Below are 24,428 nucleotides of genomic sequence, written 5' to 3'. Positions count from 1 at the left end.
CACAAACAAAAAAATGAAGTCATGCAAGCTGCAACTTCCCTGTCAAAATTACTAGCTGCCAAATTTATACCTGTTTTTTCAGCTGTACCTTCTGGTGTGTAGAATTTCTAAATTTCTGTGAAGTAGATTTTGTAGAATGTAATGTGTTCACTGCCTTTGTGAAGCAATATATAATTGCATAATTTCTGTGTGTAAACTGAATGCTTGGGCTTTCAATACGGTGTTCATATAAAGCAATAAATGTTAATGTTATGAAAAAGAAATGCATGCATACTTGAAAAATGTGACAAATTGAACAGAACTGTCTTAAGATGCATGCACTTGGGCCATCTCTTAGGAAGACAGCTTCACCCTGTAAACTGCAGAGGCAGAGAAATGTAAATGCTGAGCTGGTAGAAACTAACAGAAGTCCATAACAATCTCTATCAATTTTTACTTTCTGTATTCAAAACTTACATTGTTAGTTGCATACAAGTTTGAGACTTGAAGCTTGAAAGACTGTACATTTTATCAAAGTGAAATTTGCTCTGTTCCATTTATTTATTTATTTTTGCTTAAATCCCACTTCATCATAGTCTGGAACATCCTGGGATGACAGAAAAATTAAGCAAGTGCTAGAAAAAGGATGGGGTCATGTTGAAAGAATACAGGGGGCCAGCTAGGAGAAGCACCCAATTGCCAAAGCTGAAATAATGTAATCAATAACAAAAAACAACAAGCCCAAAATATGAAATAAATATTCATGAGCCTACACTAATATAAGCTTTTTTTTGATACAGGGTCTCACTCTGTCACCCAGGCTAGAGTTCAGTGGTGCAATCATAGCTCACTGCAGCCTCCAACTCCTGGGCTCAAGTGGTCCTCCCACCTCAGCCTCCCAAGTAACCAGGACTACAAGTGCACACCACCATGCCCGGCTAAGTTTTTGTATTTTTTGGTAGAAATGGGGTTTCACGATGTTTACGAAGCTTGTCTCAAACTTCTGGGCTCAAGCAATCTGCCTGCCTCAGTCTCCCAAAGTGCTGGGGGTACAGGCATGAGCCACCACGCCTGACCTAATATAACTATTGAATAAACAAATATGTGAGAAAGAAGGGGCAGGTTGAATTTACAACATAATTCCAAGTAATTGAAATAGAAAGAATGAGGGAAGTAGAAAATAGAAAATCACGATTAGGCAAACACTATAGTAACAACTGTTGCAGACAAGACTCACTGATTTTTAGAGAAGAAACAGGCTGTTTGTGTAATGTCTATCCCAAGATATTTATCCATTACTAAAAGAAAAAAATAATAATTTTACAGTGGAGAACTCCAACAGACACCACTTAATCCAGGTGATCAAATTTAACATCACCAAGACAGGACATAAAGACACTCCGTAACATGACACACTGAAAATTTACATCAATTCTGATGATTTTTTTGCCAAAAATGCATAACCTCAATCTAATCTTGAGAAAACACTGGACAAAACCAAACTGAAGGCTGGGTACAGTGGCTCACGCTTGTAATCCCAGCACTTTGGGAGGCCGAGGCGGGTGGATCACCTGACGTCAGGAGTTCGAGACCAGCCTGGCCAACAAGGTGAAACCCCACCTCTACTAAAAATACAAAAACTAGCTGGGTGCGGTGGTGGGCACCTGTAATCCCAGCTACTCTGGAGGCTGAGGCATGAGAATTACTTGAACCTGGGAAGCAGAGGTTGCAGTGAGCTGAGATCGCGCCACTGCATTCCAGCCTGGGGGATAGAGTGAGACTCTGTCTCAAAAAAAAAAAAAAAACTGAAGAGCAATCTATAAAACAATTGACCATTACTTAGATTGGATAGTGGAACAGAATGATACAAATGCATCCATGTATTTTCAACATTTTGTTTGTTTTTAATTAAGCTGCCTCCTGCACTACTGTATGTCTGGATTTTATGTTTATTTTCCCATTCAGAAAGTCTACCTTTTTAAAAAGGAATTTTAATCCATTCATGTTTATTATGATCACTGTTATATTTGGATTGAGTCCTGCAGTTTTGTTTCATATTATTTTCCCTTTTTTACATATATCAGACTTTCTACTTCTTCAGTGTAATTCTTTCCCACCCACCTCTGATTGCATGAATCAGGTTTTCTTCAATCCATGCATTTCCCATCAAGGCTCTGAAACTTATACAAATCTTTTCTAGTTTTCTGGTGGTAACCACCCTTCAACTGTCAGCACACATATTTAAGCTTATATTTTCTATCAAATATAAAGGTAATCATTACCTATGTCTTCTTCCCAGAAGAAACAAAAACATGAACATATGCTCATTCTCTCTTTCTGCTCTGCTCTTTCAATTACCTCCCATGTGAATGTTAATTCCAGATTATTTTCACAACTATGCACTAACATTCAGACTTAACTGTTTTATACATTTATTTATCAGCACTGCTTCTTGTGTGCTCTCTTCTATTTTATTATTATTACTATTATTATTTTGAGACAGAGTCTTGCTCTGTCACCCAGGCTGGAGTGCAGTAGTGTAATCACAGCTCACTGCAGCTTCAGTCTCCTGGGCTCAAGTGATCTTCCCACCTCAGCCTCCTGAGTAGCAGAGACTTCAGGCATGCGCTACTGCACTCAGCAATTTAAAATAATTTTTCAGTAGAGATGAACCTCACTATGTTGTCCAGGTTGGTCCTGAACTCTTGGACTCAAGCGATCCTCCCACCTCAGCCTCCCAAAACGCTGTGGTTACAGGCATGAGCCACTGTGCTTGGCTACTCTCGCCTTTCTTGGATTACATTCCATTTTGCTGTAGTCAATCAACTAACTTTTTCCTCCAAGGTCTTTGAAGGATAACATTTTTAACGTTTGCGAATTTGAAAAGTCTTTGTTTTGCTTTCAAATTACAGTACTAAAGCTGAATACAGAACTTTCATTTCAAAGTTATCTTGCACCAGAATTTTGAGCCATCAATTGTCTCAACCAGATTGATACAGAAGGCATTTAGGATTTTTCTTCATTTTTGCTGTTCTGAAATTTTACCACTGTGTCTACATTTGAGCTTTCTTCATCCACTCTGCTCAATATCTGGAACACTCTCAATCTAAACTTTTTCTCAGAGCTGAAATATAATAGGAGTTACTTCTCTCCCTCCCTCCCTCCCTCCCTTCCTTCCTTTCCTTCCTTCCTTTCTCTTTCTTTCTTTCTCTCTCTTTTTCTCTCTCTCTTTCTTCTTTTCTCTCCTATTTGACAGATATTGAAGCTCTCCGACCTTTTCTGTCTCTTAGTATTTCTCTTGGACTCACCATTTATTTGTAAGATTTCACTGCTCTGTATTCAGGTAACCATTTCTCTGAAAAAGTGCCCTTCCTGCAGCGAATCTCCCTCTGCTTCTGACCAGTTATTTATGGAATTCACGGCATCTTTACTGCAGTTGCATAAAGATCTGGGCCATGGGGAGGGCAAGAGAAACAGCACTCCACCTCGCTACAAATGGCACTGCCATTTATGTCCTTACATCCTTTTGTTCAGCTCTGTTCATTTTCCTAAAATAAACTCCTGGAAGCTGAATTATGTTTCATGAATACCATTAGTTTAAAGCTATAAACGCAGGCTCCTGGCATGGTTTCCCTACAGATCACTCCACAACACGCTTGTACCACACAGCCTGGGTGAGGACAATCTCCCACCACCCACACTCCTGGTCATTTACGGCCATTGCTCACTGCTCGTCTTCTACTGCCCTGAGCACCGCAGAGCGCCATCCCTCAATTCTCCCCATGACTGCGAAACATATAATAAAAGGGCCTACAAAACCTCAACCCAGCCTGCAGCACTGAACCTTCCCACGATTTCTGCCATGTTGCTTCTGATATTTTAAAGTTCCTCTTGAGTAGACCTTAAGTCTACCTTGATACAGGTAGGCAACAAGTAAAATGACATGATGGAAGATGCAGTATCCATCCCCTCAAGCATGTATCCTTTGTGTTACAAGCAATTCAATTATACTCTTTAACAGTATGTTCCTATCCCCCTGCCCCCGCCGGCTTTTAAAATAAAACAGGGAACCCGCTGGATGTGTTATGTGTACCTTTCCAGTCACTGGTGCATTCATTTTCGGACCTTACATAGTCAGGCTTTTTTTTCTTTCCTTCTTTTTTGACAGAGTCTCGCTGTCACCAGGCCGGAGTGCAATGGCATGATCTGGGCTTACGGCAACCTCCGCCTCCCAGGTTCAAGCAATTCTCCTGCCTCAGCCTTCCGAGTAGCTGGAATTATAGGCACCACCACGCCCGGCTAATGTTTTTTGTATTTTTAGTAAAGACAGGGTTTCACCATGTTGGTCAGGCTGGTCCCGAACTCCTGACCTCAAGTGATCTGCCCACCTCGGCCTCCCAAAGTGCTGGGATTACAGGTGTGAGGCACCGCACCCAGCCGGTTGTTCATGACAATACCTATTTTTGTATTTATCTGTCTATCTTTGCTTCTGGCGTGCTAGTGATGAGCCAGTGTAAACCCCTCAAGTGTTTTACGAGTTCTTCGTATGTGACGGACAGTAAGAACCCTCCGTTATAATATTGTAAATGTGTTCCTCAGGTTGTTTTATCTTCTACTTTCACACATAGTATCTCTGACACAGCAATTCTGGTGTCCTCTTCCATCTTGTGTAATTTACAACAGCATTTCCATCTTTCAGATGAATGAAACATCCACCTGCATCAATATGTGGAGATATTTTTAGTTGTCACAACTGCCAACTTCTGTCGGCATCTGGTGGGCGGAGCCCGGGGCCCTGCTCAACACCCTACAGTGCACAGGACACCCCACCACATTGAACCCTCCAGTCCCAGATAGCAGCAGTACTGAGAAACTTCCATCTACTTTCTTATAAGATTTCTCTATGTTTTAATGTTTACCTCTATATTTATAATCTATGTGGATTTTTTTTTGTTTTTTTTTGACAGAGTCTTGCTCTGTCACCCAGGCTAGAGCACAACGACGCCATCTCAGCTCATTGCAACCTTAACCTCCCGGACTCACATGATTCTCCTGCCTCAGCCTCCCAAGTAGCTGGGATTACAGATGCCTGTCACCACACCCAGCTATTTTTTTTTTTTTTTTTTGTATTTTTAGTAGAGATGGGGTTTCACCATGTTGGCCAGGCTGGTCTCGAACTCCTGACCTCAAGTGATCCACCTGCTTCAGCCTCCCAAAGGGTTAGGATGGTAGGCATGAGCCACCGTGGCCAGCCTGGAATTCTTTTTGTCACATGCTTAGCTTTTATTTAAAAGGATCTTATCATTGATTTTCTCTAACATATTAATGTGATGAATGACATTAACAGATTTTAAAATAATAACCTACCTTAGCTTTCTTAGGGCAAGCACTATCTATTTCTTTACTACAGGGCTAGAGTTGCCTTATTAACATCCTGTATTTGAGGGCTTTCTCAATTCATATGTAAACACAATCAAGCCTATAAATCAAGTTTGGGTGTCAAGATTGTAACAGTTTCTTAAAATAAGTGAACATATTCATCTTTTGCTAGGTTCTGTGATAGCTTATGTAGCAGGGAAATTAATTCATCATGAGCAAGTTAACAGAACTTCCCTTAATATTGCCCAAACCAGGGCCTTTCTACAAGATAAGCCTTTGGTAACATTTTCAGTTTTTCTCATAGTTATTGTCAAACAGAAGGTTTCTATTTCTTCTGATGACAACAACCAACATCTCACTGATTCCCTGAGAAGGATCAAGCCCTTCTTCAATACTCCCAACGTTATTACCATAAGGGTTCTATATAGTATTCACTATTAAAACTGCCTCCAAATGACTTCTTTCTAATTTCAACTTTGCACATTTAGGTTTTCTCAAATAAAAGATTCATTTTTATTTGCTATTTTTATTTTTAGAGAGAGGAGCTCACTCTGTTGCCCAGTCTGGAGTGCAGTGGTGCGATCATGGCTCACTACAGCCTCGAACCTCTGGGCTCAAACAATCCTCCCACCTCAGCTTCCTGAGTAGCTGGGACTACAGGTGCGCACCACCACACCTGGCTAACTCTTTTTATTTTCTGTAGAGATAGAGTCTTGCTATGTTGCCCAGACTGTCTCAAACTCCTGGCCTCAAGCAATCCTTCCACCTTGGCCTCCCTGAAGATTGTTTTTTGTTTTTTTTTTTTTTTTTTTGAGACGGAGTCTTGCTCTGTCACCCAGGCTGGAGTGCAGTGGTGGGATCTCAGCTCACTGCAAGCTCCGCCTCCCGGGTTTACGCCATTCTCCTGCCTCAGCCTCCCGAGTAGCTGGGACTACAGGCGCCCGCCACCTCGTCCGGCTAGTTTTTTTTGTATTTTTAGTACAGACGGGGTTTCACCCTGTTAGCCAGGATGGTCTCGATCTCCCGATCTTGTGATCCGCCCATCTCGGCCTCCCAAAGTGCTGGGATTACAGGCTTGAGCCACCGCGCCCGGCCTCTCCCTGAAGATTTGTTAATCTAATCCCTGAGTTTGTTTCTTGTTCCCAATGATTAGTTTTATCGTTTTGTCTTTATAAATTTTTTAATGCTGTTTGCTTTTTTTAATTATTATTTTTAAAATATTTGGGGCTGGGCATGGTGAGTCACATCTGTAATCCCAGCACTTTGGGAGGCCGAGGCGGGTGGATCACTTGAGGTCAGGAGTTTGAGACCAGCCTGGTCAACGTGGTGAAACCTTGGCTCTACTAAAAATACAAAAATTAGCCGGGCGTGATGTTGGATGCCTGTAATCCCAGCTACTCAGAACGCTGAGGCAGGAGAATCACTGGAACCTGGGAGGTGGAGGTTGCACTGAGCCAAGATCGCGCCATTACACTCCAGCCTGGACGACAGAGTGAGACTCTGTCTCAAAAAATTTAAAAAATAAATAAATAAATATACACATACACACACACACACACACGTATATATATATTTTACATTTAAATCAGTGAAATTATCCAGTTCATATGTATATATGAATATATATATTTGAAATTATCCAGTTCAAATATATATGTATATATACCTTTTAAACTTAAATCAGTGATGAAATTATCCAGTTCAAATATATATTTTTATATGTATATACATATATATTTGAACATATATACATATATGTATACATACATGTATATGCATGCATGTATATATAATATATACATGTATATATATACCCACTGTATGTATATGCATATGCACATGTATGCATATAAACATATATACACACACATGTATGTATATAAACATATATCTATTTGAAGTGGCTAATTGCTTCACTGATTTGAATTTTCTTTCTTGTACCACTGCAGTTGCTCTCTTTGCTTTGTATAGGAAGCACTCACATTGCAGTGATTTTCTGAAATAGTACATAATTGAAGCTTTCATGTGTACCTGGATTGAGTTATTTAGGAGGGTACGCCTAGTTTAAAATGTCTGAGGACACACTGGTTGGTTTTTTCTTTGTTTGTTCTCTTTTTAGTTTAGCTATTAATGTCTGGATTTATTATTTCATTGTCAAAGAATATGACATTCAATTCCTGCTACATCTACCATATTAAATGCCTCCTTGTCCCATTCATATAAAATCAGTTTTTCTAAGTGGTCCATGGCTGATGAAAGAAAAAGATTATTGCTTACATAATGTATGACATTTAAGAGAAGCCTTATGCTTTATTCATTAGAGGCATTTATTTACATATTTTCTTTATTTGAGAATTAAAGACAAAGGAATTATAAAAGGAATTATAAAAAAAAGACTCCTTGGCCGAGTGCCGTGGCTCATGCCTGTAATCCCAGCACTTTGGGAGGCCAAGCCGGGTGGACTGAGTGAGTCCAGGAGCTCGAGATCAGCCTAGGCAATGTGGAGAAACTCTGTCTCCACCAAAAATACAAAAAATAAAAATAAAAATAGCCGAGCATGGGGGCACATACTTATGGTCCCAGCTACTTAGAAGGCTGAGGAGGGAAGATCGCTTGAGCCCGGGAGGGAGAGGTTGCAGTGAGCCGAGATGGTACCACTGCACTCCAGCCTGGGTGACAGAGTGAGACCCTATCTCAAAAACAAATAAACAAAATAGAATTGAGTTTTCAATTTCCATGATTGAGAGAATGAACTGTAACTAAACCCAGCATTGTTTTTTGAAGTATTGTGAAGCCGATCACACACCGATTTTCACATGATTCGAAGGTTTGTTACAAACGTCAGATGCCCATCACGATTGCCGGCCATCCAGGCCTGTGAAGAAGGGCGGCTAGTTGTCAGAATAACTCCTAGGACCTCTGGGGGGAGAGGTGACCCTCCTTCTATAGGACCCAGCTGGGCACAAGCTGCATCTCTGAGCCTTACCTGAGCAGGCTGGACACCTGAGGAGTGATCAACACCACCAGCTTCCTCGTCAGCCTGTGTCTCCTCAGTGACTGCCCCAGGACCAGGGCGCCCTGGCAGTAGATGTCATTGGTGGCCAGTGTGACAAAAGCCTGATCAGTCACTGTGAAAATCAACAAAAAACACCAGAGTTACACCCCTGAGGGACAGCAGGGGTGATGGAGCCATAGTCACCTCCTCTCCTTTCCCAAGAATCATGGCTTGAGCCAGACATGGTGGTTCACACCTGTCATCCCAGCACTTTGGGAGGCTGAGGCGGGTGAATTGCTTGACCTCAGGAGTTTGAGACCAGCCTGGGCAACATGGTGAACTCTGTCTCTATGAAAAATACAAAAATTAGCTGGACGTGGTAGCATTCCTGTAGTTACAGCTACTCGGGAGGCTGAGGTGGGAGGATACTTGAGCCTGGGAGTTCGAGGCTGCAGTGAGCCGTGATTGCACCACTGTACTCCAGCCTGGGTGACAGAGTGAGACCCTGTCTCAAAAAAAAAAAAAAAATCAGGACTTGCAGCGAATATTCAGTATTCTAATTTGCATACATGCTTCCTTTCATTCTAAACAAAACAAAGCACAGGAGGAGTAGGAAGGACAGAGTCAGCCCAACGGCTATGTCCATCTCCTGACACTGCAATGCCATGAAAACAAACTCATAGCTACTAGCCCTTATTTTATGCTGTGTTTGACTCTTGAACACTCACCCAAAGTGGTTAGATCTTAGGTGAAAACAAAAGGCAAAAAGTAGAAGTGATGGCTTGATGACCTGAGTTACAGCAAAGATGTAAAATCCAACTCACTCAAAAGAACTGTGCTCTAGGTTAGGTGCAGTGGCTCATGCCTGTAATCCCAGTGCTAGGGCCGAAGAGGGGGATCATTTGAGCCCAGGAGTTTGAAGCCAGCCTGGGAAACACAGCAAGACCTCATCTCTACTGAAAAAAAAAAAAAAAAAAATTAGCCAGCGAGGTGGTGCACGCCTGTAGTCCTAGCTACTTGGGAGGCTGAGGCAGGAGGATTGCTTGAGTAGAGGAGGTCAGGCTGCAAAGAGCCATGATCACACCACTGAACTCCAACGTGGACACAGAGTGAGTCCCTGTCGAAAGAAAAGAAAGAAAGAGAGAGAGAGAGAGAGAGAGAGAAAGAAAGAAGGAAGGAAGGAAAGAAAAGAAAGAAAGAAGAAGAGAAAGAAGAGAAAGAGAGAGAGAGAGAAAGAGAGAAAGAAAGAAGGAAGGAAGGAAAGAAGGAAAGAAGGAAAGGAAGGAAAGAAGGAAGAAAGAAAGAGAGAAAGAAGAGAAAGAAAAGAAAGAAAAGAAAAGAAAGAAGAAAGAAGAAAGAAAGAAAAGAAAGAAAGAAAGAAAAGAAAAGAAAGAAGAAAAAGAAAAGACAAAAGAAAAGAAAAGAATCATGCTTCATAAAACAGCAGCCAACATGTTATTTAAATTCTGGACAGACCATTTCTTACAAAGACTTCAAGTTCAACTCAGGGATGTATGAGGCAATAGAGACAACAAAAGGAAAAGTATGTTGTTCATTTGGCAGAAGGTGCTCAGTTTCCTAATGCCTCATATGAGAGGACGGAACTCTCACAGCAGATAAAATTTATGACAGTTTTAAGTCTCTGTGCGCAAGACTGATGTGAACTTTGGTAATGACTTTTAAACCACTTGATTCTTGGGCACCCAAGCCCCTGTTGCCAGGAGAAAGATAACAGTCAGGAGGGCACCCAGCAATGCCGAGAAGTCCCATGCAGTGTGCAGCCCAGTGTACTGTCTATGGAAATTAAAACGCTCAGCACGTAGGCGACCATGGCGCCTTCCCCGGTAGCAGCACTCCAAGCAAAGCCAACCCACAATTCGCACTAAATATAACAAACACAAGTGTCCCAGACGTGTGGCCCAGGGCTGCCTCCTTGACATTTACATTCCAATGGGGTAAATTCCAAAATGCGCCTGTTACAGCTGCTTCTGTTGACTCCTCCTCCCCACCTTGCACGAAGAAAGAACGAGAATTCCTGGCATCTCCACTGGGAGTGAGAATTACAGACAGCAAACTTTACAACTTATTCTGTAGAACAAAAGATACCTGTCATCAGTCCATGTCTATCCATCTATCCATCATCCATCCATCCATCCACCCATCCGTCCATCCATCCATTCATCTATTTATCTATCATCTATCTATCCTTCCATCCATCTATCATCTATCTATCATTTGATATATCTATATTATCTACCTACCTATCTATCATCTATCTATCCATCCATTCATCCATCTACCTATCATCTACCAATTATCTGCACATCTATTATTTATTATTTATCTTACTATAATCTATCTCTATCTACCCATCCATCCATCTGTCATATATCCATCCATTATCTATGTATCTATCTATCCTTATCTATCTATCATCTATACATCCATCCATCATCTATCTATCCATCTATACATCCAACCATCCATCCATCCATCCATCATCTACCAATTCTCTGTACATCTATTTACTATCTATCTTACTATAATCTATCCACCCTTCCATCTATCTATCTATCTCTATAATCTATTCATCTATCTATCTATCTATCTATCTATCCTTCCATCCATCCATCTATCATCTCTCTATCCACCTATCATCTATCCATCCATCCATCCATCTATCCACCTATCACCTACCAATCCTCTTCACATCTATTATTTATTATCTATCTTACTATCATGTATCTCTATTATCTATCTAGCTAATTCATCTATCTCTATCATCTATTTGTCATATATCATCTATATCTATTTATCTATCATCTATGTATCATCTATCATCCATCTGTCTCCATCATCTCTCTACCTATCATCTTTCTATTATCCATCTGTCTATCCATACCTATCATCTACCTATCATATATGTGTCCTCTCTGTATCTACTTGTTTATATCTATCAATCTTTCAATCATCTACCTGTCTAGCTACAGTCTATAGATTATAAATTATCTCTACCACCATTATCTATAATCTATAGTTTCCTTAGTTACTAGCTTTAAAATAATAATGGTGATTACTACTCCTTTAGACATTTCCAAAGGCCTGAGCTCTGATCAAAATTACTTCCCAAGAACAGGTATAGCTGTCATGGACCTGTTCAGCTGTCTGTAAGGCTCTTTTGTCTCTAAGCAGAGGAGAGAGATGGGAGAGGAAGCAGGCATTCTGGACTGGCATCTGCAAAGCCCAGAGCTGGCCAAGGTAAAGGTACTGTATGAGCTTCACCCACAGACCTCAAAAATCAGACAATGCCCAAAACAGAGCCAGAGATCCAATCTCCTATCCCGTCCTCACCCCAAGATATGGGGCTTCTCTGATCCATATCTTGAAAGAGTGTGGAGGCAGAAAGAATTACCAAGTAGAACCCCCAGTGTTGAGCCCTAAGTGTGAATATAATTTCTAAGCAGCATAATGGGTATCCCCACACTTAAACATACGACCTGCTTAGAGCTTCACCTTTCCATGCAAACTCTCAAAAAATTAATGGGAAATTAACATAACATAAAACAAACCATTTTAAAGTGCACAAGTGACTCGCATTTAGTCCATGCGCAATGTTGTGCAGCCACTACCTCCAGGCAATCCGAGGACATTCTCATCACTCCAAAAGGAGGCCCTGTACCCATTACACAGTCACTCCCCATTCCCTCTTCCTAGCCCTGGCAACCATGAGTCTGCTTTCTATCTCTATGTTCCTATTTGGGATATTTCCTATAAATGGAATCAACACTATGTAGCCTTTTGAAAATGGAATAATTTTATATTTCCTTTTTATTTATCACAGTAAATTTCACATGACATAAAATTCGCCGTTGTAAAGAACACAATTCATCACAATGTTGTACACCCACCACCTCTATCTAATCTCAAAAGAGACCCCGCACTCATTAAGGAGTATCTCCCCATTCTCCCTTCCCTAGCTCTTGACAACCACCAATTCACTTTTTATCTCTGTGGATTTGCCTGTTCTGCATATTTCATGTAAACGGAATCAAGCACCATATGGCCTTTTGTGTCTGACTTCTTTCCATCAGCATGACGTTTTCAAGGTCCATCCGTTTTCATCAATTCAACCGTGTCATTAAAAGTGTAAACCGGGAATCTTCCAAGCAAAGACGGTGGATGGGGAGTTCCTAGTTTCTCTTTCCTTCCTTCTGAGATAAAAGGAGAACAAACTAAAAAGTGTGCTGAGGAAGGCAAGTGTGAACCCCAAGCCAACAAGCAGGCAGGAGAAAACTGTCAGCCAATAAGAGAAACTGGAGAAGTCACTGAAATTCTGCAGAATTCTCAGAAGCCAAATATACCCATCACCAGGGACAAAGTCAGATAACAGGATCTACTCTAAAGGAAACAAGAAGCCCAAGAAAAAAAGAATCACCACCACACAGAAGCGGAATTCCTAACCTATAACATAACCTTGACAAATTCAGACAAGTTGGCAACCCTTGCAAGTGGGCACAGCTCAACTGACATTCCTCATTTTTATACATGTAGATATAAAGCATCACCAGGTATTTGAAAAACTCCTTCACCACAAAAGACAGAACTGAAAAGTTATGGGGTAGAGTGGGAAGAACCCCAGAAATACCACACAGTTCATGGAATAGAAATTCAAGGAACAGACAGGCAGACATAAAAATTCTGACTGTGCTAATTAATCTTTCAAAAGATTAGGGGGAGAGGGATACATCTATAAACCAAGAATCAAATGCTATAGAAAAGATCAAGGCCGGCGTGGTGGCTCATGCCTGTACTCCTAGCACTTTGGAAGGCTGAGGCGGGTGGATCACGAGGTCAGGAGTTTGAGACCAGCCTGACCAACATGGTGAAATCCTGTCTCTACTGAAAATACAAAAATTAGCCAGGCATGGTGGTGTGCACCTGTAATCCCTGTACTCAGGAGGCTGAGCAGGAGAATCTCTTGAACCCAGGAGGCGGAGCTTGCAGTGAGCCGAGATCATGCCACTGCACTCCAGCCTGGGAGACAGCAAGACTCTGTCTCAAAAAAAAAAAAAAAGAAAGAAAGAAAAGATCACTCCAAGGATAAGAAATAGTTATTAGAAGTTAAAAATGTGATCTGCGGCCGGGCGTGGTGGCTCAAGCCTGTAATCTCAGCACTTTGGGAGGCCGAGACGGGCGGATCACGAGGTCAGGAATTCGAGACCATCCTGGCTAACACGGTGAAACCCTGTCTCTACTAAAAAAATACAAAAAACTAGCCGGGCGAGGTGGCGGGCACCTGTAGTCCCAGCTACTCGGAGGCTGAGGCAGGAGAATGGTGTAACCCGGAGGCGGAGCTTGCAGTGAGCTGAGATCCGGCCACTGCACTCCAGCCTGGGCAACAGAGCGAGACTCCGTCTCAAAAAAAACAAAAACAAACAAACAAACAAAAAAGGTGATCTGCTGAAATGAAAACGGAATAACAGAAGGTTTGGAAAATGTCATTGAGGAAATCTCAGAAAGTAGAATAAAGAGACAAATGGAAAATTTCAGAAAGCTAGAAGCCTACAGGACTGATTCAAAAGGTTCACCAACATGAATTTCAGATTAAGAGAAGAGAAAAAGGCCGGGCGCGGTGGCTCAAGCCTGTAATCCCAGCACTTTGGGAGGCCGAGGCGGGCGGATCACGAGGTCAGGAGATCGAGACCATCCTGGCTAACACTGTGAAACCCCGTCTCTACCAAAAAATACAAAAAACTAGCCGGGCGAGGTGGCGGGCGCCTGTAGTCCCAGCTACTCGGAGGCTGAGGCAGGAGAATGGCGTGAACCCGGGAGGCGGAGCTTGCAGTGAGCTGAGATCCGCCACTGCACTCCAGCCGGCGACAGAGCGAGACTCCGTCTCAAAAAAAAAAAAAAAAAGAGAAGAGAAAAAAAAATAGAAGAAAAAATTTCAAAGAAATTAAACAGGAAATGTTCTCAACAGCAGAAAGTCTTCAGATTTAAAAAGCCCAGAGAGTATGCAGCAAAAGAGAAAGAAAAAGAAAAAGAAAGAGAGAGGAAGGAAGGAAGGAAGGGAGGAAGGGAGGAAGGGAGGAAGGGAGGAGGGAGGGAGGGAGGGAAGGAGGGGAGAGGCAGAGAGAGTGAGAAAGAAAGAAAATCGGCCGGGCGCGGTGGCTCAAGCCTGTAATCCCAGCACTTTGGGAGGCCGAGACGGGCGGATCACGAGGTCAGGAGATCGAGACCATCCTGGCCAACATGGTGACACCCCGTCTCTACTAAATATACAAAAAATTAGCCGGGCGAGGTGGTGGGCGTCTGTAGTCCCACCTACTAGGGAGGCTGAGGCAGGAGAATGGCGTAAACCCAGGAGGCGGAGCTTGCAGTGAGCCGAGATCGCGCCACTGCACTCCAGCCTGGGCGACAGAGCAAGACTCCGTCTCAATTAAAAAAAAAAAAAAAAAAAAAGAAATCAGCAGTCCTTATCCTGACAATATGTTTCTAAAATTTAAAAACACCAGGATAAGGAGAGCACCATGAAAATGCCAAGAAAATGAAAGTAAAATAAAAATATAGGTCAATCCTATGAAGGATGAGACTGAGCCTTCTTATCGTGAATAGTGGACCCTAAAACAAAGCACCATATCTAACCTCTGAGTGCAATGGTCCTCAACCTAAAATTGTATACCCAGACCAAATAGCTAAATTTCTATACCCAGGCCAATTAGCACATCTGCTGCACAGTTATCTACCATGTACCATTTCTCAGGCAGGTATTTGAGTATGCGTTTCATACTAAGAATGGACTTGTATTCATTTAATTTAAAAATATATTTTTTGCACATGCCTGTAGTCCCAGCTACTTGGGGAGCTGAGACGGCAGGATTGTTTGACCCAGAAGTTGGAGGCTGCAGTGAGATATAATTGTGCCACTGCACTCCAGCTTGGGTGACAGAGCAGAGCCCTGTCTTTGAAAATAAAATGTGTGTGTGTGTGTGTGTGTGTGTGTATTTAATTGCAAAGCAGATGGTAAAGTAAAAAATAAGATAAATCAAATCATATATATTATGAAAAGAATCATCAGCAAAATAATGTCAAACTGAAAACAAAGTGCCATTTACAATTTTTAGTCTTTCACTGGCAATATTAAGATTTCTTTGTAAGCTCCAATGTATAGATTATTGAAACCTGAGGAACCATGTTTAAGGACCATGGGAATTAAAGAACAGAAAGGAAAAGGAGTGCATCATTTAGGAACTACGATGGCGAAGGTAAGAGAACTCCCGAGAGGGGGTGTTGTTTTGAGATTTCCTCCTGAGCTGACTGTTCTGTCCATCTTCGAGATGCTTAGAGGGATTGGTTCCCCTCTGAACTTCACCACTGAATCTGAGAACGAGCGCTAAATGACACTCCAAAGGCCAGGCTTTGGGATTTTCCTCCAGAAACAGATGACTGATGTTAGACCTTGCTATTTAGATGCTTGGTCCTGCAAGAACGAGCTTTGCAGAATAGCTGCCGTGCCAACTCCCATACCCCAGTAAGGAAGAGTCCACTGTCTCCAATCCCACATACTGACCTGTGCTCTTAAGGAGTGGAGACGAAGAACAGAGAATGTGTAAAATGAAACTTGGCACCATCTGGCCTGGGTCATGAGCTCCACCAGGTAGATTCAGATCCCTATTACCCACCTCCTAGGTCTCCCCAAGAGCCCCAGAAGCCTCGTCTGTGCAGGGCATTTATGACATGAATTCTGTGGTAAGGAGAAGTCCACTTGCCTCCAATCCCACATTCTACTCTTGCATAATTAACCTGAGATCTTAACAGAGAGGCACAACAGAAAGTGTTGGGATTCTTGGTTATGTTGTGGTGGTGGTGGTTTTTGAGACAAGGTCTCCCTCTGTTGCCCAGGCTGGAGTGCAGTGGTATGATTTCAGCTCACTGCAGCCTCGACTTCCTGAGAGCAAGCAATCCTCCCACCTCGGCCTCCTGAGTAGCTGGGACCCCAAGTGCACACCACTACATCCAGCTATTTTTTATATTTTTTGTAGAAACAGGTTATGTTGCCCAGGCTGGTCTCGAACTCCTGGGCTCAGGCGATCTAACCGCCTCAGCCTCCCAAAGTGCTGGGACTACAGCTGTGCTTCTGTGCCTGGCGTTTTTTTTTTTTTTTTTTTTTTTTTTGACAGGATCTTGCTCTATCTGTCACCCAGGCTGGAGTGCAGCAGCAGCATCACAGCTCACTAAAGCCTGGAACTCCTGGGCTCAAGCAATCCTCCTGCCTCGGCCTCCTGAGTAGCTGGGACTACAGATGCTCACCACCACACCTGGTTAATTTATTTTTAATTTTTCTGTAGAGATGGAGTCTCTTGCTCTGTCACCCCGGCTGGTCTCAAACTCCTGGCCTCAAGCAATCCTCCCGTCCTGGCCTCCCAAAGTGCCAGGATTACAGGTGTGAGCCAGCCACCACACCAGACTAGAAAACATTTAAAATGGGTCTCTATATCAACCACCCTGAGCCACAACTTCCCTCCTTTGCATTCTCTGCTCCACCCTGTACATTCTGGTCCCTGTTATCTGTCTCCTCAGTCCTTAAAAACCACATTTTCTACCCCCAACACACAGTGAAAGTCACTGGCTGCCCTGGAAGCCAACCCAACACCAGTGGTTTTCTCACTGTCTGCAAATGTAAGCCAGGCCCAGACTGCTGGTCATCGCATCCCCCACACTCAGTCCCCACGTCCAGCTCAACCCCTCTGGGTCTTCAAGCACATTCTATATGTGCTACTACCATGGGGCTACTACCACTCCCTTAACTCACCTGGAACTCGCTCTCCTTCCAGGCACACGGTGGCCGTGGGAAACACCACCCATCCCTCAGAGATCTTCCTGCAAACTCTGCTCCCCAAGACGACCCTTCTCATCACAGTCCCTCACCTCCCATGACACAGGACCCTTCGTCTCTTGTGCCATCTTACCTGCTGTGCTCATTTTGCTTACTGGTGGGCTCACCGCTGACTCCTTTCCCTAGCACACCCACGAATGAGTTTCCTGGGGCTGCTGTGAGAAAGTACCACACACTGGGAGACTTGAACAACATATATTTCCTCTCTTACAGCTCTGGAGGCCAGGATTCCAAAATCAAACTCCAGAGAAGGCTCCTTCCTGCCTCTTCCAGCTCCTGGTGGCTCCAGATGTCCCCGGGCTTGTGGCCACATCACTCCAACCTCTGCCTCCATCTCCACATGGCCTCCTCTGTGTCCGTGTCTCTTCTTTTATCTCTCAGAAGGACACCTGTCATTGGATTTAGGGCCCACCGAAATATTCCAGGATAATCTTATCTTGAGATGCTTAACTAATTACATCCGCAAAGACCCTATTTCCAAATAAGGTCTGTAAATCTAAACTAAAATTCTAGGCCTCACAACTACCTAAATGGCCAAGGGCGTTCCAAAGTTAACCTGAAAAACGAGTTCAGGCCAAAACGGGGAGAGAGTCAAACATGCCTCATTATACCCTCCTCCATTTTGGAGTTCAGGAAAAGCTGACAACCATAAACATCAATACAGACCTCAAGTCTGATAAGAAACATTTACAATCTATTCTCTCTGAAGCCTGCTACCTGGAAGCTTCATCTGCGTGATAAAACCTTGGTCTCTACAACCTCTTATCATAACCCAGACATTCTCTTCTATCGATAATAACTCTTTCGACTAATCAGAACATTTAAAAATCTATTTATGACCTGGCACCACCCCCAACAATCCCCTTGCTTCAAGTAGTCCCAGACTTTCAGATCAAAGCAATGTATATCTTACATGTATTGACTGATGTCTCATGTCTCTCTGAAATGTGTGAAAGCAAGCTGCACCCCGACCACCTTTGGCCCATGTTGTCAGGACCTCCTGAGGCTGTGTCACGGGCATGTCCTTAACCTTGGCAAAATAAACTTTCTAAATTGATCGAGACCTGTCTCAGATACTTTTGGGTTCACAGGTCCCATTCACAGCTTCTGGGGGGACATGAGTTTTATGGGGGACATTGCTTACCCCAGTCCACAGTACTGTGTCATAAGCTGCCCACACAAGGGCAACTGCTTAGAGAAAGAGTGAAGGATTGAAGCTGGAGGCAGAAGACAAAGAAGGTGGAGGGGCAGAAGATGTCTATGTGGACCTAATGACCTGCTCTCAGGTCACACGTTCATTGTGGATTCACTTCCCAGCAATTCCCATGCACGAGAATCTGTTGGATGCTGGGCCCAGCAGCTGACAAGGTACAAGCTCTGTCCTCAGACACCCACAGCTCCATGAGAAACATCAGCCCTAAGAAATGGGTATTTCACACCACAAGGAAGTCCTATGGCTGGCAACAGTTTTTCAAAGGGCACCATCTAAGCTCAGGGATAAATGACCGGGAAGAACTTATCCATCAAGAAATCAATGGATCAATAAACAAGAATGAATATGGCTCCCATCCATCCAGGAGTGTCTAGATGGGGCATGCCTATGCACTGTCATTAATTCCCTTTCCAGCACAGAAATGTGCTTCAAAAACAAGTAAACCTGGGCTTCAACAATCAATTAAATGTTTGAGGTCACCTCTGACTCCAACACCCACAAAAGCCCTCAAAATAGCTACTGTCTCCTGCCTCCAATAGGAAACTGAATTAAAAATAATAAGGCGAAGAAGGAAGAGGCAGAAAAAGTCCATGAGCCAAGGCCAGAGGTGGAGATGATAGGTTGCCTGCTGCATTCCTGGAGTACGAATCCTCACAGCGTAGCAACAGCAGCTGGAGAACAAGGACCCACGGGAAGACAAGAGGTCAGAGGGCCCAGATCACGAGGTCACATGCAGCCTCTTCTATTATCCTGAGGCTTATGAGGAGCTATCTGAGGGTTCCAAGACCTGTAAGAAGGTCTCATCTCCATGGCCAGGGAGGGCCCTCTGGCTGTCTAGAGAGAAGGATGATGCAAGTGAATTGGCCCAAAGCAAGGTGCAGAAGACAACACAGAGAAATGGCAAGGTGATCAGTGATTGATCGCCACCTGTGCTGGTTTTATAGTTCTTCATGAGGGCATCAGTGACGACTAAGAGAAATGGCAAAGTGATCAATGACTGATAACCACATGCGCTGGCTTTATAGCTCTTCATGGGAAGCTCAGGGAAAACACTACGATTAATGAGTGTTATAGACGGATGATAACCCATCCGAACGCCTAGGATGAAACCCTAACCCACAGGACCTCTGAATGTGTCTGTATTTGAAGATGGGGTCTTTAAAGAGGCGATTACGGTAAAATGAGGTCACTAGGGTGGGCCCTGATCCAGGAGCACTGCTGGCCTCATTACAAGAGGAGATGAGGATACAGACACACACAGAGGGATGACTTTGTGAGGATATAGAGAAAGACGACATCTACAAGCCAAGGAGAGAGGCGCCAGGAGGAACCAGCCCTGCCCACACCCTGATCCCAGATTTCCAGCCTCCAGGACGGTGGGAGAGTAAATGTCTGTTGTTTAAGCCGCCCAGTCTGTGGGACTTTGCTATGGCAACCCCAGCAGAAAAACACAGTATTATTCAAATAAATGAGTTGTCCTATTATGGGCTGAATTGAGCACCTCCAACATTCATATATGAATGTCATAACCTCCAGACCTCGGAATGTGACTGTATTTGGAGATGGGGTCTTCAAAGAAGATTAATAAAATGAGGTCACTAGGGTGGCGCTGATCCAATAGGATTGGTGTCCTTATAAGAAGAGGAGATTAGGCCGAGCGCGGTGGCTCACGCCTGTAATCCAAGCACTTTGGGAGGCCAAGGCAGGTGGATCACCTGAGGTAGGAGTTCGAAACCAGCCTGACCAACATGGAGAAAACCCATCTGTACTAAAAATACAAAAATGAACCAGGCATGGTGGTGGGCGCCTGTAAGCCCAGCTCCGGAGGCTAAGGCAGGAGAATCGCTTGAACCCAAGAGGCAGAAGTTGCAGTGAGCCAAGATCGCACCATTGCACTCCAGCCTGGGCAACAAGAGCAAACTCCATCTCAAAAAAAAGAGATTAGGACACAGACACATACAGAGGGAAGACCCTGTGAGGGCCAAGCCCAGGAGAGAGGCCTCAGGAGGAACCAGCCCTGCCCACACCTGCCTTGATCTCAAACCCAAAAGAGAATGCAGACAGGGCCACATTTAGAGTGAGAGTCTTATGGAACTGCTGGATACCCTGCTTCTCTCTTTGGTTTAGAGTGGTGGGAATTCGGACCACAGTCACACAATGACAAGACAACACCAGTTGGCACAAGAGCTCTCTCCAGCAACAAGGGATCCGAGACTCAGACTTTTGCTTTGGAACAACAATGTGCACCTCCTGAAGGTTAGCCGCTTCCCATCCAGGACGCTGTAAAATCCATCTAAAGTGCAAAGACAGACCAGCGGATTGAAATAGAACAGAAGATGAAACATTGATTGACAGGTGCTTAGCTTCCCCATCGCCTTGCCTTGAAGAAACAACTGGTGATCAAGTCCTGGTGCGGCGCCAGAGAACATCCACAATTATCCAATGCTACTGCATTCAAAGAGGGAGTTTCCACTCCACGTGCCTCTGCGGCGGACACTTTCAGCAACAGCACGGAGGGGAAAAACAGCAAGAAAACCTGTCACTGCACCACAGCCCACAAAAAGGAGACACTGTCACAAAATCAGGCCCAGCCTGGAGACTGCAGTGGCTGAGAATTTTACGAGTCTGTGACAACAGTTCCTTTCTACCCCTGCTTGCCCCTCCGTTCAAGGAATCTTCTGATCACCCCTCAAAATAACCTTAGCAGCTTCCTTCTCAGCCCTTTTCTACTCAAAGGTGGTTTTGGTTTTCTGCAAAGAGTCGAGTCTTCTCTTCTGGCACGAGGCTGACCAAGATGTATGCGAATGTCCGTCTTGAATGCTGCTATTATCCAGACCCTAGCAGGCTTGGGGAAACGTGTGGCTTTCACTTCAGAGAGCTCCAAACGCGTCCCAAGAACAGAGAATCTTTTCTGCCATTCCTTGGAACAGACTCTTCCAGTACACCTCGTGAAAACAGCCTTAAGATCCCTGCCCCGACAATTTTCCTCTCTAAGTCCAGAGTGGGAAAAAACAGGCTAAAAGCGTCTCTGTGATTTACCAAATCTCTCCTCTGAATAAAAAAGTAATCTGTTTTGTTTGTGTGTTTTAAATTGCACTCATGGCCAGGCGTGGTGGCTCATGCCTGTAAACCCAGCACTTTGAGAGGCCAAAGGAGGAGGACTGCTTGAGCCTAGAAGTTCAAGACCAGCCTGGGCAACATAGCAAGACCCTGTCTCTACAAAATTTTAAAAAGTATACATTTTAAAATAAATACATAAAATGCACTCATGAATGATCCAGTGTGATCTGGTACAAGAAGAAGGTGTCTTAATGATTTAATGATAAAAAATAGAAGCAGCATCTTTCTTATGGGATGAGGTTACACTTTATGTTCACATATCTAGGCCTCTTAAGTCAACTGGTCTATCTGATGTCCACAAAACCCAAGGGCTGGGAGATAGGGCTCACCGGTCCTTGGGGGGCAGGCCTTTCCTGCCATTCCTGCCAGCCAGCCCTCTGCCTGCAGGAGGATTAACCTGGATTCTTATTTTGTTGTTGTTGTTGTTTTTCAGACACAGGGTCTCACTCTGTCACCCCGGCTAGAGTGCAGTGGTGCAATCATAGCTCACTGCCACCTGGAACTCCTGGGCTCAGGATCCTCCCACCTCAGCTTCCCTAGTAGCTGGGACTACAGGCAGTTGCCTCAACGCCCAGCTAAATTTTAAATTGTTTTTCCTAGAGATGTGGTCTCCCTATGTTGCCCAGGATGGTCTCAAACTCCTGGCCTCAAGCAGTCCTCCTGCCTCAGCTTCCCAAAGTGCTGGGATTACAGGCCTGAGCCACCAAGCTGGGCCATCCCTGTATCTGTACTGGAAACAGAAATTAAACCGGTGGTCTGAACTCTAAGAACTCAAGGCAGCCTCTTCCCAGAGCTTTAGGGCCGTTTCAGGAGAACAGACTTCTTCCCATCGGCCTTCCAGGCAGTGACAGCCTCAGGCAGTTCAATGCTATTCCCAAGAAACAAGCCCATTGAAACTTTCAGGACTGCATTTTACAAAAGGAAACTGGTGAAATCCCAAGGCCCCCTTCACTTACTGTAAATCACCCCTTCCAGCAGCTGAGGCTGATGTCTCCAGCAGCCTTGGACCGGCCATTTCCTCCAGCCCCAGAGAGATCCGGGCGAGGCAGTGAGGGGGAGACTTGGGGTTTGGGGCAATCCTGCGGTCAAAGTGGGGTTCTCGCCAGTGCAGACCAATCTCTCTCCCAAGCCAGTAAGAATAGGCAGGCTGAACTGAAGGAGCTTGAGCTACTCACCCGACATGGTCCGTGGCGCTGCGCACAGAGGGCACGGACAGGCAGACCTGCGCCTGGGAGCAGTGGGTGGACTTCCTCGCCACGAACTCTCGGAGCAGAGGCGCAGTCTCCAGGAATCCCCGTGGATTTCCAGGCCTGGGGGCGACAGCGTGGCAGTCTCGACACCCTCAGCTGCAGGCCCCGCCGGTGTCACCCCCGGTCTCCTACCCACTCCATGTCACCTGCGCCCCACGGGACCCCGGCCTCCCACGAAGCCCCCGCGACCCCCACCCCCGCACTTCCTCCTTGGCGCTCCAGGTGAGCTTTCTGTCCTCTGGCCAGGGACCCCTTTACCCCCTGTCCTCCTGGCAGTCACCTGCCACCCCGCTGCATCTTAACACCCATGCGCCCAGCAACGACACCGTCCGTGGGACACCACCGGACCTCAGCGGTGTCAGCAGCTGCCCGCCGCCCCGCACACCTGCTTGGAGTTCTGGGCATCCTCATCCCCCACTCCAGCTGGCGCCGCCTGGTCACCCCTCTCCACTCCCCGGCCCACCCCTGCGCTCCCGGACCCTAGTATCTGCACCTCCTCCGAGCTTGGGCTGCCTCTGCCCGCGCACCGCGGCCAGGTGCCCCCTCACCCGTCACCCCAGTGCCGCCCCCGCCCACCCCTGCGCCTCTCGCCGCCGCTCCTCCCCGTCCCGGCCTGCAGCCCATTCTCCCCAAGCGTCCCCGAGCCCCCTCCACGCCCTGCACCTCTCCCTTACCGCGCGCTCCCGCAGCCTCTGCCTTGGGCCCGCGTCCCCCACCCCAAGCCTCCCAGCCCTAAGCCCCCGACCCCCGTCTGTCCTCCGTACTGGGGCAGCCTACGTCTCCCCGCGCCCCGCCGCGCCCTGGACGGCCTGTATTCCCCAGTACTCGGTGCCCGGCTCGGCGCACTCACCCCTAAGCGCCCCTGGCCTACCCCCGCGCCCCGCACCCCTCCCCTCCTTCGCGCTTGGCCAACCTCTGACCTCCAGCCCCCTGCGCCCCTCGCCCCTCCTCCGCACTCCAGGCCGGCGCCCCTCCCCCAGTCCCCAGCCCCGGCCTCTGGTTCCGCCCCCGCCCCACTGTACACCACCCACCCGCCAGACCTCCTAGGCGTTCGGGCAGTCTCTGCGCCCCCGGCCCCCCGCCGCGCCCAGGCCTCCTCCACTGCCCACGGTCCCCTGCACCCCACTACAGCCCGTCGCACCTCTTCCGCGCTCTGGCTGCCTCGGCCCAGGGCCGGCGCTGGAGGCCCCGAGGGCAGCGATTGGCCTCTGTCCGGAAGCCCGGCCCCGCCTCCGCCCAGCCCCCGCGGGCGCGGGTCCTCTCCTCCGCCCTGCAGCCCCTGCCTGCAAGCCCGCGCGCCGCCTGGTGCCCAGCCCCGGCGGCCGGGGAGAGAGACCCGGGAACCGCCAGGGGCTGCGATCCACGCCCGCGCCCCGCCCCGCGCCCGCCGCGGCCCCCTCGGCAGTCGGCGGTTTCTAGGTTTGGACATTTAACCTTTAATCAGCCGGCCCCAAAGTAAATGTTTACGATGACTTAAGGCCCTGGGCCCAAGGCCAGCGCGCAGCCGGAGTGGAGGCCGCTCTGGAAGCCTCCCAGAGGGAGAAGGCAGGGCTCATACGCGATCTTGTTGAATGCATGAAAAATGCACGTGCGCAT

The 24,428-nt window shown here is 45.9% G+C and overlaps 1 protein-coding gene across 1 annotated transcript in view; it reads right to left on the bottom strand.

Moving 5' to 3' along the window:
* GYG2 (glycogenin 2) overlaps positions 1 to 24,165 on the bottom strand; it is a 54,434-nt gene extending 30,269 nt beyond the window's left edge. Inside the window, 3 exon segments of the mRNA XM_033206393.1 lie at positions 8,345 to 8,486; positions 22,758 to 22,892; positions 23,974 to 24,165. Of these exon segments, the coding sequence (XP_033062284.1) occupies positions 8,345 to 8,486; positions 22,758 to 22,764 (149 nt within the window). The 5' untranslated portion in view covers positions 22,765 to 22,892; positions 23,974 to 24,165.
* Between the last annotated feature and the right edge of the window lie 263 nt (positions 24,166 to 24,428).

The sequence above is a fragment of the Trachypithecus francoisi genome, unplaced genomic scaffold (assembly GCF_009764315.1).
Source record: "Trachypithecus francoisi isolate TF-2019V2 unplaced genomic scaffold, Tfra_2.0 Contig00236, whole genome shotgun sequence".
NCBI classification, from domain to species: Eukaryota; Metazoa; Chordata; class Mammalia; order Primates; family Cercopithecidae; genus Trachypithecus; species Trachypithecus francoisi.
The sequence above is the reverse complement of the archived record's forward strand: the minus strand, read 5'-3'. Positions and strand labels throughout refer to the sequence as shown.